The sequence below is a fragment of the Ictidomys tridecemlineatus genome, chromosome 12 (genome assembly GCF_052094955.1).
Source record: "Ictidomys tridecemlineatus isolate mIctTri1 chromosome 12, mIctTri1.hap1, whole genome shotgun sequence".
Classification (NCBI taxonomy): domain Eukaryota; kingdom Metazoa; phylum Chordata; class Mammalia; order Rodentia; family Sciuridae; genus Ictidomys; species Ictidomys tridecemlineatus.
The window spans coordinates 102121344-102138116 of record NC_135488.1 but is presented as its reverse complement, the minus strand read 5'-3'; the positions used below and the strand labels follow the sequence as shown (position 1 = coordinate 102138116).

The 16773-nt window shown below is 50.2% G+C and overlaps 1 protein-coding gene across 9 annotated transcripts in view; it reads right to left on the bottom strand.

Annotated features, from left to right (window-relative positions):
- The window catches only part of Dnmt3a (DNA methyltransferase 3 alpha), a 103796-nt gene that overhangs the window by 6761 nt on the left and 80262 nt on the right, over positions 1-16773 (bottom strand). For 4 of the 9 annotated variants that reach the window (XM_078029552.1, XM_040271406.2, XM_040271414.2 and 1 more), the window contains 16 exons: positions 13659-13874; positions 13232-13390; positions 12738-12845; positions 12300-12456; positions 11832-11981; positions 11700-11744; positions 10946-11025; positions 10264-10376; positions 9906-10089; positions 9592-9676; positions 6731-6876; positions 5923-6013; positions 5585-5733; positions 4426-4511; positions 1421-1490; positions 571-689 (listed from right to left, as the gene is read on the bottom strand). In XM_078029552.1, coding sequence (XP_077885678.1) covers positions 571-689; positions 1421-1490; positions 4426-4511; positions 5585-5733; positions 5923-6013; positions 6731-6876; positions 9592-9676; positions 9906-10089; positions 10264-10376; positions 10946-11025; positions 11700-11744; positions 11832-11981; positions 12300-12456; positions 12738-12845; positions 13232-13390; positions 13659-13874 — 1958 coding nt within the window. Of the gene's footprint in view, positions 1-570; positions 690-1420; positions 1491-4425; positions 4512-5584; positions 5734-5922; positions 6014-6730; positions 6877-9591; positions 9677-9905; positions 10090-10263; positions 10377-10945; positions 11026-11699; positions 11745-11831; positions 11982-12299; positions 12457-12737; positions 12846-13231; positions 13391-13658; positions 13875-14590; positions 14698-16151; positions 16508-16773 lie in introns of those variants that run through there. The other 5 variants (XM_040271413.2, XM_040271409.2, XM_040271411.2 and 2 more) reach the window with 4 other exon arrangements.

Sequence of the window (16773 nt, the reverse complement as noted above, 5' to 3'; positions counted from 1 at the left end):
CCTGCACATGAGATCTAGGTACAGGGTGGACACAGCACAAGTCTGAATGTAACACACTCCACTTCTTGATTCACCCCTGAAACAGTCAGGAGTTCCAAAAGGAGCTGAACTCCTGCCCGACTTCACAAGTTCAACGATTTCCTGTTTGTGAAAATGTTCTCTCTGCCTGGCTAAATTCTAGTTATACCCAGAGAACGAGAAACTGATTCAGCCCCTTGCCTTGATCCCAGTTTTCACCCAACCAGGGTACAGAGGCTGTGCAGTCCACAAGGTCCCAGATGCTGTGCTGATTTACCCACAGTATAAGTTAAGGAAGCCTCCAGGGTTGCAGCATTTCTGGAGGGTGCAGTAGGCTCTCTGGGAGCCCAGGCATTAGGAGCTGATTCCTAGACCCCTCCTGAGTTGTGACCAGCCAGTCACTCCCTCCCCAGGGTCCTGCTATATTGGAAATGCCCAGCAAGGCCCTCCCTCACACTGAATCTGTGGGAAACAGTAGCCTGGTAGGAAAAGTGAAGACCCTTCCCTCAAGCACAGCAGTCAGGATGCCTCACTCAGAGGCCAACACAGTACCTTTCCATTTCAGTGCACCATAGGATGTCCTCTTTCTCATTCATGAAGACGGGGAAATGCTGGTCTTTGCCCTGTTTTATGGAGTTTGACCTAGTAGTAATGGTCCTCACTTTGCTGAACTAGAAGACGGAGAGAAAAGAGGAATAAGCACACATCGCCCGCACCAAACACTAGCTAGGAAGGCGAGCCTGGGTCCTGGCTGGCTCTGGAGGAGCTGGGTTTGCAGGGAAGAACCTCCCCATCCCCATGGCCCTTCTTCTCTTCCCACCTTGATGTCACCTGGCCACCCTGGGTCCAATCTAGCTAGTCAGACTTAAGAGGCAACAGCTCTGGCCACTGTACTCTCTAAATCCTCCAAAGAATGGATTCTCTAGAGATATAGTAATTTACAGGGAAAAGCATATCATATGACCCACATGACCAAAGTTGTGGGTGTCAACAGTCCTAAGTGTTGGAAGCTGCTGGCACTGGAACCTCACCCACTCTCACAAGATTTCCCAGAGAAATCCACATTATAGGACGTACCCCTCTGCTATGAAGGCTCTTGTAGTAGGTTTCAACTAAGTACAATTTTTTAAAAGAACACAGCAGGTCCCAGATGCTTAGTGTGTCACTCCCAAGAGAAGGTGGGAGGTACTCTCTAGGGATGAAGGGCTAAAGGTCAGTAGCTTTGGGCCGTCCCCAGCTGACAGGCTATGTGACCCTGCACCATCTCCTAAACTGCTTCTCCACACTGGCTGTGCCCTGAGGGGCAGGCAGAGGGAAGGAGACAGCCCTGCCACTGTCCCACCCAGCCCTGCCCCCTGCCCCTCTCCCTGGAGCACAGTGGAGGGCCTGGGTGGGGGCTGACCTTGGCTATTCTGCCATGTTCCAGACACTCCTGCAGCTCCAGCTTATCATTCACAGTGGATGCCAATGGCCTAGGGGGCAGAAGAGAGCATGTGACATCAGAGACCTGGAGAATAGCAGGAAGGTCCCCAGTAAGGTGCTAACCCCCAGCAGCAACTGACTAAAAGGCAGATAAAAAGCCCACATCCTCATCATGTGTGCACACACACTGTAACCCTCTTCAAATTTCCCAACCCCTCCCCACACACACACAACGGCCATCCACATACACAAATCAACTGAGCCTTCATCCAACAGGCAAATTCAAAAGTGGGTCTCAAATTTACAGTAGACAGATAATACCTAGCCAAAAGGGGGATTGAACTCAGGGGCACCAGGCCACTGAGCCACATCCCCAGCTCTATTTTGTATTTTATTTAGGGTCTCAGTGAGTTGCTTAGGGCTTCGCTTTTGCTGAAGCTGGCTTTGAACTCATGATCCTCCTGCCTCAGCCTCCCAAGCTGAGAGATGACGGGCATGCGCCACCATGCCCAGCAGCACCTTTCTTTTTTTTTAATCGGTTATTTTAAAATATGCCAAGTTTTCAGAATTCTACCACAGGTTTTGGGGATGACAGAATATTCTGATCTTACTTGTGGTGATGATTATATAGGGTGTGGACATAAGATGAAATCCACTGGACTGTACGCTTTAATGTACAGTGAAAGATTAATTATTGTTGTTATTATTTGTGGTCCTGGGTATCTGACCCACAGCTTCATCCATGCCAGGCAAGCGCTCTACCACTGAACCACATCTCCTGCCCTTACTCCCCTTTTCTGGCACTGGGGATTGAACCCAGGATCTTGTGCTCTACCACTGGGCCACAAGCCTACACCCTATTTGTTTATTTTTTGTATTGGAAATTGATCCCAGTGGTACTTTACCACTGAGCTATGTCTCTGGTCCTCTTTTAACTAATTTTTTCAGTATTATTTATTGTAGTTCTGGGAGTAGAACCCAGGGGCACTCTACCTACCAGTGAGCCACATTCCCAGGTCTAGTCTTGCTAAATTGCTCAGAGTGACCTCAAACTTGAGATCCTCCTGCCTCAGTCTGCAAAGTCTCTGGGATTATAGGTATGTGCCACTGCACCCAGCCTGTTTTATTTATCTCACTAAGTTGATGAGGGTCTTGCTAAATTGCTGAGGTTAGCATTGAACTTATAATGCCCTTGCCTCCACCTTCTGAGTCACTGGAATCATACCAAGGGTATGCGCTGCTGCACCCAACCATTTTATCTTTCTTATTTTTTCAATTTGAGATAGGATCTTGCTAAATTGCCAGGTCTGGCTTCATACCTGTGATCCTCCTGCCTCAGCCTAGGACTCTAGTTTCTGAGATTACAGGTATGCACCAAAGACTTCAGGTTCTACACAGGCCTTGAAAAACTAAAATACTCTGACACTGAATATGTCACCTCTCAGCAGGTAGGTTGATGACTAAAAATCACCTTTAGTGCTGTCCTTTTCTGATTATCTTCTGAGTATTTCACGAAGGTTTCCCAGAATACTACAGAATCTAAGTAGGGAAACGGGGCTTGAGGTCAAACCAGATGCCTCTGTTGGGGATGTACCATCCATGATGCCTTTGCTCCTTCCAGAACACCTCAAGAGTTCTGTATTTTATAGTTGGAAGAAGCAGGTGCAAATAATCCCATAGAACTAAGGTCAGCTAGGAGTGGTTCTAGAGAAACAATGGACCAGAAGTCGGGTGTGGTGTCACACACTTGTAATCCCAAGGATATCAGGAGCCCAAGGCAGGGGGATCACAAATTCTGGGACAGGCTTGGCAATTTAGCAAGATCCCATCTCAAAATAAAAAGGGCTGGAGGTGGCTCAGTGGTAGAGTATCCCTGGGTTCAATCTTCAGGACAAGGGGGGAAAAAAACCAGAGAGAGACAGAGAAACACTGGACCATTTAAATTCACACTTTTCCAACACACACACATATCTTGGGGGCCCTGCAGGGGCAGTTTCAGGTAAGCTGCCTCCTCACCCATCTCCTCCTCAGCAAACCCTTGCAAAAGATAGCAGCTTTGAAAAACTGGTATAAAATAGGAAAGGCCCTACAACTTCACAAGAATGGCGAAGAAGGACCTTAGATGACTAAAGCCAAGCTAAATGATATTTTTTATTTATAGATTTAAAATCCCTGACTCAAACATTCTGGACAACATATCCCCCTAGACTGGGCCTTGAGAGCAGGTGGTCATGGTTTTGCTTTTCAACTGCAAAAGCTGGAACAGTTCCTTTCTTCTCCAAGGCCTTTCTATAATGCAACCATGACACCTGAAGAAATGAAATTTCCTCTCATCCGGGAGACCCAAGAGTAGAAAATTCTCCCAATAAGGGGCCTGCAGCCAACCAAGTACGAGGAACACAGAATCCTCAAACAGGAAGGGTGCTGCTCCAGATCCCCTCTCCCCTCCACGTCCACCCCATCATCCGTGGCTTTTCCTCAGGACCTAAGGGATAGCTGGCTCTGCACACATAGATGAGGGCAAACCAACTAGAACTCTGCAGCACAGGACTCTTTTTGTATTAAAAATGTACCTTTAAAGGTCTTGGTTGCTGGCTTTTTTCTGGGACTTTTTAGGTTTTGTTTATTTGTCTGTTACTAGGGATTGAATCAAGGGGCACTCTACCACTGAGCCACAACCCCCAACCCTTTTATTTTTTATTTTGAGATAGGGTCTTGTTAGTTGCTGAGGTTGGCCTTGAACTTGCGACCCTCCCACCACAGCCTCCTAAGTCTCTGAGATTACAGGTATGTACCACCATGCCTGGCTGCTAGTTTCAAGGCAACGTATTTTCTATATCCAGATTTCCTTTTTTGCTCAAGGAATAAAGAACATGGCAGAACAGCAGGCATTCAGCAGAGAAGGCTGGCCTGGGAAGGACCCTCACTAACCTCACCTTGCAGACACCCTCCCACAGCCCCCTGGGCCCAGGAGCGCTCACCAACCTGTTCATACCGGGAAGGTTACCCCAGAAGTAGCGGGCCCTATGTGCAGCTGACACTTCTTTGGCATCAATCATCACAGGGTTGGACTACAAAATAGGAGATAGTTTAAAGATGAGCAAAGGAGGAAAATTAAATAGCTCTGGGTAATTTTGCTGGTTGAGATCCTTAAGGCCTCAAAGCCTCTTATGACTCTCTGAGGAGGCCACACACTGGAATAGCCTGAAGCCCCTAGGAAAAGCTGGAATTAAACCTAGCCACAGTCCATATGCTTTTGCTGGATTATTCCAGGCTGGCATTGTCCGCTTAAACTTTCTGCAAGGATGGGAATTACCCTCTATCTGCATTATTCACTGCCGTAGCCACTGGTCTACTAGCTGTAGATGTTCACTTTGTACTTGAAATGAGGCCACTGTGATGGGAGAACCGAGAATTCTGATGTCAATGTAAATGGCCACCCATGGCAGATATTGGACAAGGCCACTCCTGACCACCCAGAGGCAAAGAGTAATCGCCAATGAGCGTAGATGTGTTCGCTGTGTCCACTTGATAAGCCAAGTAGATGCCCGCTCACATTTAAAGTGGCAACAGCAGTTGGAGGTGTTTCTGGCCCAAGATTTGGGAATGTGGACTCAAGCTCCCAGAGGGCCCAACCACAAGATGTGTCTGGCTATGGAAATCCTGTGTGTGGCTCATGCTTGGCTCAGAGCTTAACTGGGACTCACATCATAGGAAATAAAAGAGTAAGCCATGTTTTTTTCCCAGATGCCATAAAGCACCCATCATGGTGCCAGGGAATAAAGACAAGCCGTTTCGGTCACAGAAAATTACATGCGCATCTGGAAGGTCTCCTAAGTGTTAGCATCACACAGAATCCCTAACCCCAGGAGTCTGCTACCTCACCAGATTTAGATTCAGGTCCTTCAACCAGAGGTCCATGTCCACGCTACCACCTTCTAGAGCAAGCGTACCCATTCCTTCACACAAGGTGGGGGTGGGGAGCCTCCCTTTCTACTTGGGAAGCCCAGAGCTTCCCAAACAGGCCCCTTGCAAAGTGAAGTCACCAGTCCCCAGCTCCACAATGCAGATGAGACAGGGATGAAGCAGCAGTCCAAGGTAGAAGCCATTAGTGAGCTGGCCAAACCAAGGTTGCTGGCTATACCTCGAGAAATCGCGAGATGTCCCTCTTGTCACTAACGCCCATGGCCACCACATTCTCAAAGAGCCAGAAGAAGGGGCGGTCATCTCCCTCCTTGGGCCGCGCATCATGCAGGAGGCGGTAGAACTCAAAGAAGAGCCGGCCAGTGCCCTCTGAGAGGTCGGAAGAAAAAGCCATCAGCTGGAGCTGTCTGCATCAGACAGTGGTATGGCTTGGGCATGGGGAGGGCAAGGGAAGACAGGGTTATTGGGAGGAGCTGTCCCAGGGTAGAAATATCTAACGAGGAAACCTAAGTGCGAAAGCACCAGCTCAAAAGGTAGCGGGGTGAGGACAACACCTACCGTAGAGTCCCTTGCGGGCAGGATTGACGATTGAGAGATCATTGCAGGGACTGCCCCCAATCACCAGATCGAATGGGCCCCACTCCTGGATCTGGGAAGACAAAGGCAACATGATGGGTCTGCTGCCCAGGGACAGAGGCAGAGGAACGATCTGTGGATGCAGCAGTCATAGAGGATCTCTGGGTAAGCAGACCAAACTGGGACCATCCCTGAGGCCAGCAGAGCAGGCTGTGCCAAGCAAGTGAAGCAGCCCCTTAGTGGGCAGGAGCCCCAGGAAGCTGGGCAGGGTGTCTGTGCCATATGAGTGCCCTCCAGAGGATTCCTGAGGTAGACCCAGAAAACTGGCAGAACAGAGGATCTTACGCCAAGATCCTGCCGAGCTCTCCTGGAAGTGGAAGTTGGTAAAGCTATCTGCCCAAAGTACTCAGAAGATGGGAACCCTCCTCTTCGATTTGAAGTGCTTTACCATAAAGGGCCAAGAAATCAACCCAGAGAGCAAGTGAGCCCCAAAATATAAGCTTCCAAATTCCATTCCTACACCTGCTTAGTGCTAGGGATAGAAGCCAGGGCCTCTTGCATGCCAGCAAGGGGTGCACCACTGAGCTACACCTTCAGCCCCAAGCTCCCATTTTCAATTTGCCTATTTCCTTTGCAAGTCAAAGACAAAACTGGAAGATAAGGAGGCTGGGGAAGGGTGAAAGGGAAACAGCAGATGAAAAGAAGGAAAAGGGAGGGGGGGGCGCCTGCCTCCAGGAGCTGAATGTGCAGGGGCAGAGAAGGGGGGATGTGCCCCGCAGCACTGACGTACATGCTTCTGTGTGACACTGCGGACGTCCCCGACGTACATGATCTTCCCCTGATGTCGCACCATGCCCACTGTGATGGAGTCCTCACACACCTCCGAAGCTATGTAGCGGTCCACCTGGATGCCCAAGTCCTTCAGCACCAGGAGCCCTGTGCCAGCCAGACAAAAGGGGTCAGCTGCAGGCCCATCTCTGCCCTACCTATGCACCTGTCTGAAATCCTTTCTCAACCAAGGGTGTGGTAGTTCTATTTTATACCTAGTTTGGCCTACTAGGAAGGTGGTCAGACAGTAGTTAGTTTGGGGATCCTGGGAGAACTATTTAGTTTTTGGTGGCCTTCTAATAGTTTCTACATTTAGATCTTTGTCCTTCCTCACCCCTGTATCATCTCCACCTGAGATTCTATCCCACCCTTCAAGACTTAACAGGAGGCCACCTGGTCTACAGGTTTTTTGACTCCACCTCCTGAGTCAAAATTACAGTACTTTCATTTGAGGAAATCCTCTAATGCCCATCTCATCAATAGTCCCCTGGAATCACCTGCCCCTCATCTGGAATACCTTAGCACTTTCTATCCTTCAATCTCATTAGAGTATTTCTCTTTTTTCTTTTTCTTTTTTTTTTTTTTTTGGACATTTGCAGTCCAAGAGAGGGACCAAATTAGAATTTGGTCCCTCCCTTGGACTGCAAATGTCCGAGCCAAGTAAAAGGGTTCACATGCTGTACCTCCTGAGCTAACTTCCTGACAACAATCCCTCCATCAATGCTGAGATAAGGAAACAATAAGAACAGACCCCAAGAGCTTCAAGAGAAATGGAGGACAGTGACACCATTTCTACTGCTTCCAACAGGTCTCTCCAAGGAGCTTTTATAGCTTCTCGGTTGTGACATAATTTTGGAAAATCCCGAGGGTCTAGCCTGGGAAACTCAAATTGCATGTGAATTTCTCTAGATTTGTAGGATATCAGCAGTGAGCTGAGAACAGAAGACAAACATCTGGGTGGGATGTCACTCCCACCTCACCCTTTGGCCAAGGCCCTCATGCTTAGACCACCTGTACCACCCTTCAATCACACTTAGACACAAATTCTAAGGGTTGACCAGGGCCTTGTGCATGCAAAGCAAGCTCTCTAGCACTGAGTTGCATCCCAAGCCCAGCAATTACATTCTTAGAAACAGAGAGGCCCTCAGCCTGGGGAGAGGGTAGGGGTGGCTATATTATATGTTGACCTTTTAGGAGAGTTTTCGGTGGGCATCAAGAGCTGCATAAAGATGATGATGATGATGATGCCGCCTGACCAAGACCCAGCGTTCCCTAAGAATTTCTCCTAAGAAGATTATGGCTTAAGTGTATAAAGATATATTAATCTGGGCACAGTGGTACAGGTCTATCACCCCAGCAACCCAGAAGATTGAGGCAGGAAATCACAAGTTCAAAGCCAGACTCAGGAATGAGTCTGTCTCAAAAAATAAAAAGGACTGGAGATATGGCTTAGTGGCTAAATGCCCCTGGGTTAAATCTCTGGTACCAAAAAACAAACAAAGAATATATTTATAAGGAAGTTTGTCACAGCACTGCTTATAATAATGAAAAAAAAAAAAAAACCCAGGAAATAACCTAATGGGGATTAGTTAATAAACTGCAATAATTTTATTTTTTTCCCTGCACTGGGGATTGAACCCAAGGACACTTTATCACTGAGCTACATTCCCAGTCCTTGAATGAGCCAGGGTCTGGTTGAGTTGCTGAGACTAGCCTTGAACTTGTAATCACTCCTACCTCCGCCTCCTGAGTCAAAATTACAGTGCTTTCATTTGAGGAAATCCTATATAGCACTAATGAATATAGCTCTACATCGGCTGACGTGAAAAGGGGTTATAAGAAATGACAAGCCAAGCTACAAAACAGCACGCGTTGACAATCTTAATGTAACTAGAGAGGCATGATTACATAAACATACACAAAAAAAACAATTCTAAAAGGACATACACCAAAAATGTTAAAGAATTATGGGTAATTTAAATGGCCTTCTATAAATCACCTAGTTTATCCTGTATTATTTATTTAATTTCTTTGTTTTGGTATTAGGGATTTAGTCCAAGAGCACTTTTACCACTGAGCTACATCCCTAGCCCTTTATTTTTTATTTTGAGACAGGGTCACACTAAGTTGCTAAGATTGGCCTTGAACTTGGGATCCTCCCATCTCAGCCTCTTGAGTTGCTGGAATTGACTCTTGTTATAGCAGTTACTCCTTACTCCACTGCAGGATCTCTTTCCTTAGGGGAAGCACCACTGGGCAGGTTGGTTTGTCTTCTTTTACTTTTTAGTTTTGGCTAAATCAAAGTTTCCTCTTTAGGATAATTCTCCCTGCAGTACCGGGGATTGAACCATGGGGCAGCATTGGGCTACATCCCCAGCCCTTTTTTCAAAAATTTGAGATAGGGTCTTGCCAAGTTGCACAGGCTGGCCTTAACTGCTGACTCTTGCCTCAGCCTCCCAGCAGCTGGGCTTACAGGTACATGCCACTGCGACCGGCTAGTGTAGGATAACATTTTATAATCTTTCTTTTTCTTTTTTTTTTTTTTGTACTGGGGATTGAACTCAGGGGCACTCAACCACTGGGCCACATCCCCAGCCCTTTTTGTATTTTATTTAGCAACAGGGTCTCATTGAGTTAGCTTAGTGCCTCGCCATTGCTGAACTCACAGTTATCCTGCCTTAGCCTCCCGAGTCCCTGGGATTACAGGTATGCGCCATGCCCGGGCTAGGATAACATTTTCATAGCTCTAATGCCAACACACTTAGATGTCTCTCCTGTCAAAGGACAAAGAAGCCAGCACCTTTTGGAACCTATGCCACTCACCTGTAGCAATTCCATCAAAGAGAGACAGCACCCGGATGGGCTTCCTTTTCTCGGCTGGGACAGGTGGGTAAACCTTCGGAGGATCCTAAGCAGTGAATTTGGTGGTCAGGTCTATACCCACAACCATCCCACAGACCCCCACCCTGGGCTGGCCTTCCCAGCTGATGATTAATGCACTAGGTCTTATAGGTCTGAACACCCTATGCGTCACTTGACCACTTCTGCTCACTGTCCAGGGGCCCTGCTACCCACTGAAGTGCTCTGCCTGGGTCAGCTAAGAGCATTTGAGACTACATTTTAGGTCCAGCACTCACAAATTCCTGGTCGTGGTTATTGGCGAAGAACATCTGAAGCCGTGAGGGCCAGTCGTCCCGCCGCCGCAGAAGCCCATAAGTGCCCTTGTGCCCGCACATGTAGCAGTTCCAGGGGTCTTCCTTAATGGCTGCTTGGGCAGCCCCCGGCCCCACCAAGAGATCCACGCACTCCACACAAAAACACCTGAAAGGAAACCCAGTGAGCAGGTGGGGCCTCTCAGTCCCAGCCCAGGAGACCAAAATGTGCGACCTGGAATGGACACACACAGTCCAGAGCGTGGCTGTTGGAGCACAGCAGGACAGCTCAGGTCCCAGGCAAGGAGGGAGGACCCCGTATGTCTGAAGTGGGGAGTCTCACCTACAGCAGTTGTTGTTCCCACACATGAGCACCTCACGGCCCCCACAGCAGATGGTACAATAAGACTGATAACCGTCATCGTCATACTGGTACGCACACTCCAGGAAGCAGTTCTAGGAAGCAATGCAGGGAGTCAGAGACCACCATGGTACGGCCCAGCACAGCCAGGGTCAAGGCAGGCCATGAACCTGGCCTCTTGGAGCCTTGACTCAGCCCTAGAGACAGAACCCTGCCACCCAGGGTCAGGCCTGAATCCCAGAACTAGGAATGGGAAGCCTCGTCTCCCCACATACCACAGGAGACAGACCACAGAAGGCTTAAGAGCAAGGCCGGGGGCAAAAGAGGGCTGCCCACCACCCTGCTCCATCCTACAGCTTTCCTCCCAGGGCTCCTAAGGACACAGCAACCCACCGGGTCAGCCTGCTTGACCCCACCTCTCTGCTGCCTACCCCTTCAAATTAGTAACTGCCACTTAAGCCCCTCCTCCCCGCCCCCCCCCCCATGCCCACATCTCAGGCCTAGAATGGGGCTTGAGAGGATCTCTGAAGACAGAAATAAGAACAAGCCAGAGCTTGGAGCCCAAGAGTCCCTTCACTCAGGACTCTCTTCCTGGAATCTACAGCATACCCCCTCCACTAGATACTAGCCCCCAAGAGCCAGAAAGGCAGGCAGGCTCTCCTACCTTGCAGTTCTGGCACATTCCACCAATGAACAGAGGATGCTCCAGGGTGACATTGAGGCTCCCACAAGAGATGCAAATATCTGGAAAGCAGCATATGTTTTGTGAGCAACTCTAAAGCCCCTCACCAGAGCAAGGCCCAGCTCAAGAGACATTCCACAAAAAGGGTTATTAGGGCAGTAGCCAAAAAGGCAGGCAGAAAGAAGCCAGAAGCTCCAATCCTATAGAGCAGCAATGCCACCATCCAGCAACAGGGTAATGTGGAGGAAAACCCACTCGTGAGAAGAGGTTCCTTTCCTGGCTTTATTGTTCTGGAATTATTCCAGGGGCAGCCTGGTCTCTGTCCCCAGTCCTTCCAGGGATACCATCAAGGTCACTATCATTATGGCAAGGAGATGGATTGGGATGATAGGCAGGGAAGGATTAAAGGCCAAGAGATCATCCTTAGACCACATTCAATCAAATCCACCAAGGCCTCACTTCTGACTCACTAGGGTATCACAAACCCCAAAAGCCAGACCATGCCATTGACAGGAAAGCAAATTCATGGCACCAGGATGACAGATGGCATGTGAAACAGGCTGGCGGTGGCAGGACAAGCAGACAGGCCTCCACATTGAGTGCTGATGTCATGGGACCCATGGTATTCCAACCTTTCCAAAAATCTGTGCCAATGCCACTGTGTGCCCATGCTACACAATCAGCCAGAGTCTCTTGCCTGTGCGAGGAGTACCCTGACCCCAAGAGACAGACTCACCCTCAATGTTCCGGCATTTCTGCCGCACCTCATACACCAGCCGCTCTGCAGAGGGGAGAGAAGGCTGCATAAGAGGCCACCCCGGCTTTGACTGCCCCATGGCAGGCCACCCTCCTGAGGGAGGCCACCCACCTCTTGTGCGTTCATCAATAATCTCCTTGACCTTGGGCTTCTCAGTTGTGCTCTTTCGTGGCTTTTTGGCTGGTGGGGGTGGTGCATAGGCAGCTGCCTCGGGTTCAACCCACATGTCTGTGTAAACTTCCTTGTAGGGATTTTTCTCCTCTGCACCAGGAAGGCAGGTGACCAGATCAGTTACAGGCTGACATGGAACCCCAACTCCCTTACCATGCCACCTACGTGGGGTGTAGCCTGGTCCTCAACTGATTCCTACCTCCCAATTCTCAGGGTCAGGCAAGCCAGTGCAGAGCAGATTATTCTCAATTTCCAACACAACCCTGAATCCAGGGGAGGGAGGCCATAGCCACTCCTCTGGGCCCCTCTGTGGGACCTTGACAGCTCTCCCCAACAAATGGCTCTCCTAGCCCTGGCAGAAATCTGGCTGGTAGGGGTGCCAAAAGGCTGGGCTGAGGACCCATTTACCTTCTGGTGGCTCTAGGCCCTTCGGGCCAGAGGGCTGGAAACCCCCGAGGGCCCATTCAATCATCTGCTTGTTCTGCACCTCCACAGCCTTGGCAGTGTCACTCTCGTCACTGTCATGGCAGGCTGGAAACAGCTTCCCGGCACGGCTACTGGCCACCTGGAGGGCAACATATGGGAGCATGGGTCAGCACAGGCTGGATGGCAGGTGAGGCCTACTCAAGGGCGGACTCCAAGAGCAGTGAAGGTGGGCAGGGGTGGGGATGGGAGACCATCTGAAGAGGCAGAGCCTAGAAGCAGGAGGTGAGTAAGTAAGCTCAGAAGGAAAAAAGTCCCCGACAAAGGGTCTTAAGCAATGCCCAATTTCAGGGCAGCTTCCGGGCCTCCTGGTGGCCCCACTGGCTAAGCTCCCTCCTCTGTGCCCCAGGAGGCACCGCTCACCTGGAGGACTTCGTAGATGGCTTTGCGGTACATGGGCTGCTTGTTGTAGGTGGCCTGGTGGAAGGCGCTGCAGAACGAGCTCAGTGGCATCAGCTTCTCTACACACACCTGGGGACGAGCAGACCGTTTGTTCCTCTCCCACTCCCAATCCCCCTCCGAATGCCTCGCAATTATCAGGGCTGGGAGTACCAGAGTCAGTCTGGGCCTATAGGGCCTAAAGTATTGACAATTAATGACAAATGAGCAAAAGCGGGAAGACCACCTGAAGGCCAGGAAAGAAATTCCTACGAAGGGACTCCTGGCAGCTAACAGGCTGGCAGAAACACCCACAATCTGAGCCAGGGGTGCCACTTAGTCATCTCCAGGGTTTCTTCCATTCACCACATGCAGGTAAAAAGAGCCTACTTCCACCACCCCAATTCTAGATAAACTGCTACAACTACAGGCCCCGGGTCTGCGACCCCCCAACACACTCCAGCCAACCCCACACTCACCACTGAGAACTTGCCGTCTCCGAACCACATGACCCAGCGGGTGCCTTCAGCTGCACGGCTCCGGCCCGTCATCCACCAAGACACAATGCGGCCTGGCCACCAGGAGAAGCCCCGCAGTTTCCCCCACACCAGCTCCCCAATGCCAAAGCCCCGGCCGTCCTGGAGCCCCAAGGAGCAGAAATAATTACACGGCGGTCATGATGCCCTGCCACCCTGATCCCCCCATGGCAACCCTAGCCCTAGCCATCTGGGGGCAAGACAGCCAGGAGAAAGCTCCACATGAAAGGAGGGAGACAGCAAAATCGGGGCCCGGGGTCAGGTAGAGAGTGAGCGGCCAGAGGGAGATGGAGAGCAGGATGGGAGGAGCTGGCAGGAGAAGGCCCCAGGAAAGAGCTGGACTAGGCTGGTGAAGTAGCAAGCCGCTCACCTCATACTCTGGCTCATCATCAGCTGATTTGGTGGCATTCTTGTCCCCAGCATCAGCCCCCACAGGCTCGGGTGTGGTGGCCACAGTGGGAGATGCTGGGTCAGTGGGCTGCTGCACAGCAGGAGGGCTGGCCTCCTCCACCTTCTGAGCCTCCCCGGAGCCCTGGTTCTCTTCCACAGCATTCATTACTGCAATGACCTTGGCTTTCTTCTCAGCCTGAGGAAACAAAGAGCAAGTCACCTTGACCCCTCCAGGAATTAGCAAAGCAACGTGAGATGGAGGGGCTCTTCCCGTCTGTGGTCTGGAGACAGTGACGGGAGGTAAGGGGCCAGAGAGAACAGCTCTTCCCTTATCAACCCAACTGGCTCACCATGGAAATGGAAACAGCTGAAGTTGGAAGGTGAACTCAAATAACTCGATTCCATTCCAGCCTTTTTTTCTGCCTCTCAGGAAACCTCCCTCCATGGCCTAATCCACGCCCTGGCCAGCTCATTAGTTGCCCACCCTCTGATCTGGAAAGGATGATTCTATTCAAATATTAATTATGCACCATTGTTCAGGCACAGATATTGGCTCCAGTCTCTCCTTTCTTGCTTCCCAATCAAGAAGGGGATCTCTCATCTTTTTCTCCACAATTTCCCTTGGCCACCATCCCTTCTTCCTAGTTTCCTAGTTTCCACATCACAGTTATAGTTCTGTGATGCCTACAGATTATTTATAGAGCACATCTCCCCCCAAAATCTGCTCCAAGTTTATAGAATGCTCAAGAGCCTGCCTGCTCCCATGCTCAGACTTCACAGCTAACATACTGTATGCTGTTACCTTCTATGTGCACCTTTCATAACTGTAAATACATTGATTCATTCTATTATTTGCTGAGCACACAGATCAGGCATTCTCTGCCATCCCACCAACAAATTAATAATCCAAACCCCAGTTATTTTCCCATTGAACAGTCTCCAATCTTTCACCGTATCACACTCGTCTTTGAGGCTACGATCCACACGCCCATTCCTTCTCAAAACCTGCTCCAGGAGCCCTATAAAGGAGAATGAAATCCTTGATACTTAGTTCTGAGAACCATTCAACTTAATTTCACCCCCACTACTGAATCTAGCACACCCGGAATTCAAACTTCAAGACTCTGCAACCATTTTCCAGCACACTAGATTCAGAGGGAAAAAAATCCCACTTCTGTGTGTGTGTGTGCGTGTGTGTAGGTCCTTGCACATGCCAAGCACATGTTCTACTACTGAGTTCCTTTTAGAAGGGAGTAACAGGCACTCAACCACTGAGCCATATCCAAACTCTATTTTATCTTTTACTTAGAGATAGCACCTGGCTTTTGCTGAGGCTGGCTTTGAATTCTCAATCCCCTGCTTCAGCCTCCGGAGCAGTTGATTAGAGACGTGCGCTGCTCGGTCGAAATTCCATTTTCAACACAGCTTTCCTCTAAGAGCCTGAAGTTGCTAGTGCAAACCCACCCTCAAGTTTTCAAGTAATCAGAAAGCAAGCTGGAGAATAAGAGAACTAAACCAGAAGTCGGAATAATCCATTCCTGCCTTAGCCTGGCAGCTCATTAGTAGCTGAACGGCCAGAGTCCCTTCTTTACAGAGTTGCCCAACCTGAAAGGGCATTTGAACTGCAGGGTTTCTGGCCACCTGTTTAAGAATCTTGATGTACACACATATCAAGGATTCCAAGGACTCTTCCAAAGCCTGTCAATGAACCCCACATCCAAGGGTCCCAGGTTAAGAACCTCTGTTTTAAGGTCAAAGATCTAGTGCACTGACTGGTAGGTTCACTTTATTTCGTTCAATCTTCAAGTTTTTGCCTCACGGCAACAAATCAAATCTTTTTCTTGTGGCGACTCCTAAAACACGGATGATGTTAGTCATAGCTCTCTCTCACTCAACAAATTCTAAAATGAGATAAGGTATCCTCTGCCCCCAGCCCACAAACAGCTGGGAAAATGAGCTCAAGGTGGCCTGGCAGGGGTGGAGGAATGCAGAGTAATTGCTCAACCCACCGGCCCCAACCTCACCTGGAACTTCCTTCCCCTTCCTTCCAAGTCAATGAGCTATCACCTCCTCCCCCAAGAAGAGGTACCCAGGCTAGATCTCTAGGAAAGCCACTTCTTTTCCTGGAATCACCAGCTAGTTATTCCAAATAACCATCCTGTCCTTGCCCCACCTCCCAACCTGGTGACCGATCCCTCTACTGTGTTTTCTTGACCTTCAGGCAGGGACGACTGACCTAGATTGGGAGTTTGCCTGGGAAGTCCCAAAGACCCAGTTTGTAGGACTGAGAGGCCCGTCAGCCAGCATAAGGCAAGCAGGTGGCAGGACAGGAGGGGAAGGGACCCCCTCTAACATCCACAGTAGGCAGCAGCCAGTGGATGCCAGCTCCCCACCAGGTTCCCAGGTCTAGAAGAAAGTCGTGCCTGCCACCACCCTCAGTACTCCCCCACAGCCCCTTTGTCTCCCTCCTCACCCCCTCTACAGCAGTTCCTGAAAATTCTTCTTCCCCCACAACTTCCCTCAGCTTGTCAGATGCTGCCGCTGATAGCTGCTCCGCATCCCCAACCCACTCGGTGCAGGAGAACAGGCGCCCAGTACGGTAGAGGCTGGCAGAGGAGGAAGGGGGCCTCCACCAGGACCAGGCTGCAGAGGAGGGGGGTTACCAGCAGGAGGCCAGAGGAAAGGGGAAGGAGGGCTGGAGCAGTGGGTGGGGGAGGGGCCTCATTAGAATAGTCAGCCCAGGGCAAGAGAACCAACCTCCAGTCCTCCTTCACCACCCCAGGCCTTCTCCCCAGGGGAACAATAGGAGAGGGAAGGGTTAACTTGGGGCTCTGGACTTTGGGCTGAAGGCTCCTCTCACAGTGAGGAGGCCGAGAGTCTGGGCAGGGTCCTAAGAGGGACACTACGCCATCCCCCACTACCCCTGACTCAAGGAAATCACTTGGCCAGGAGTCTGTCCAGCCTGGGGAAAGCCACTGGTAATTCCACTGACTACAGCCTCCCGGCCCAGGTCCATTTCCTAGGGCAGCTGTCTACCTCCAACTCCTCCTGCAATTCCCAGTCCAAAGGTCAGAGGTCTTAGCGCCTGTACTCCC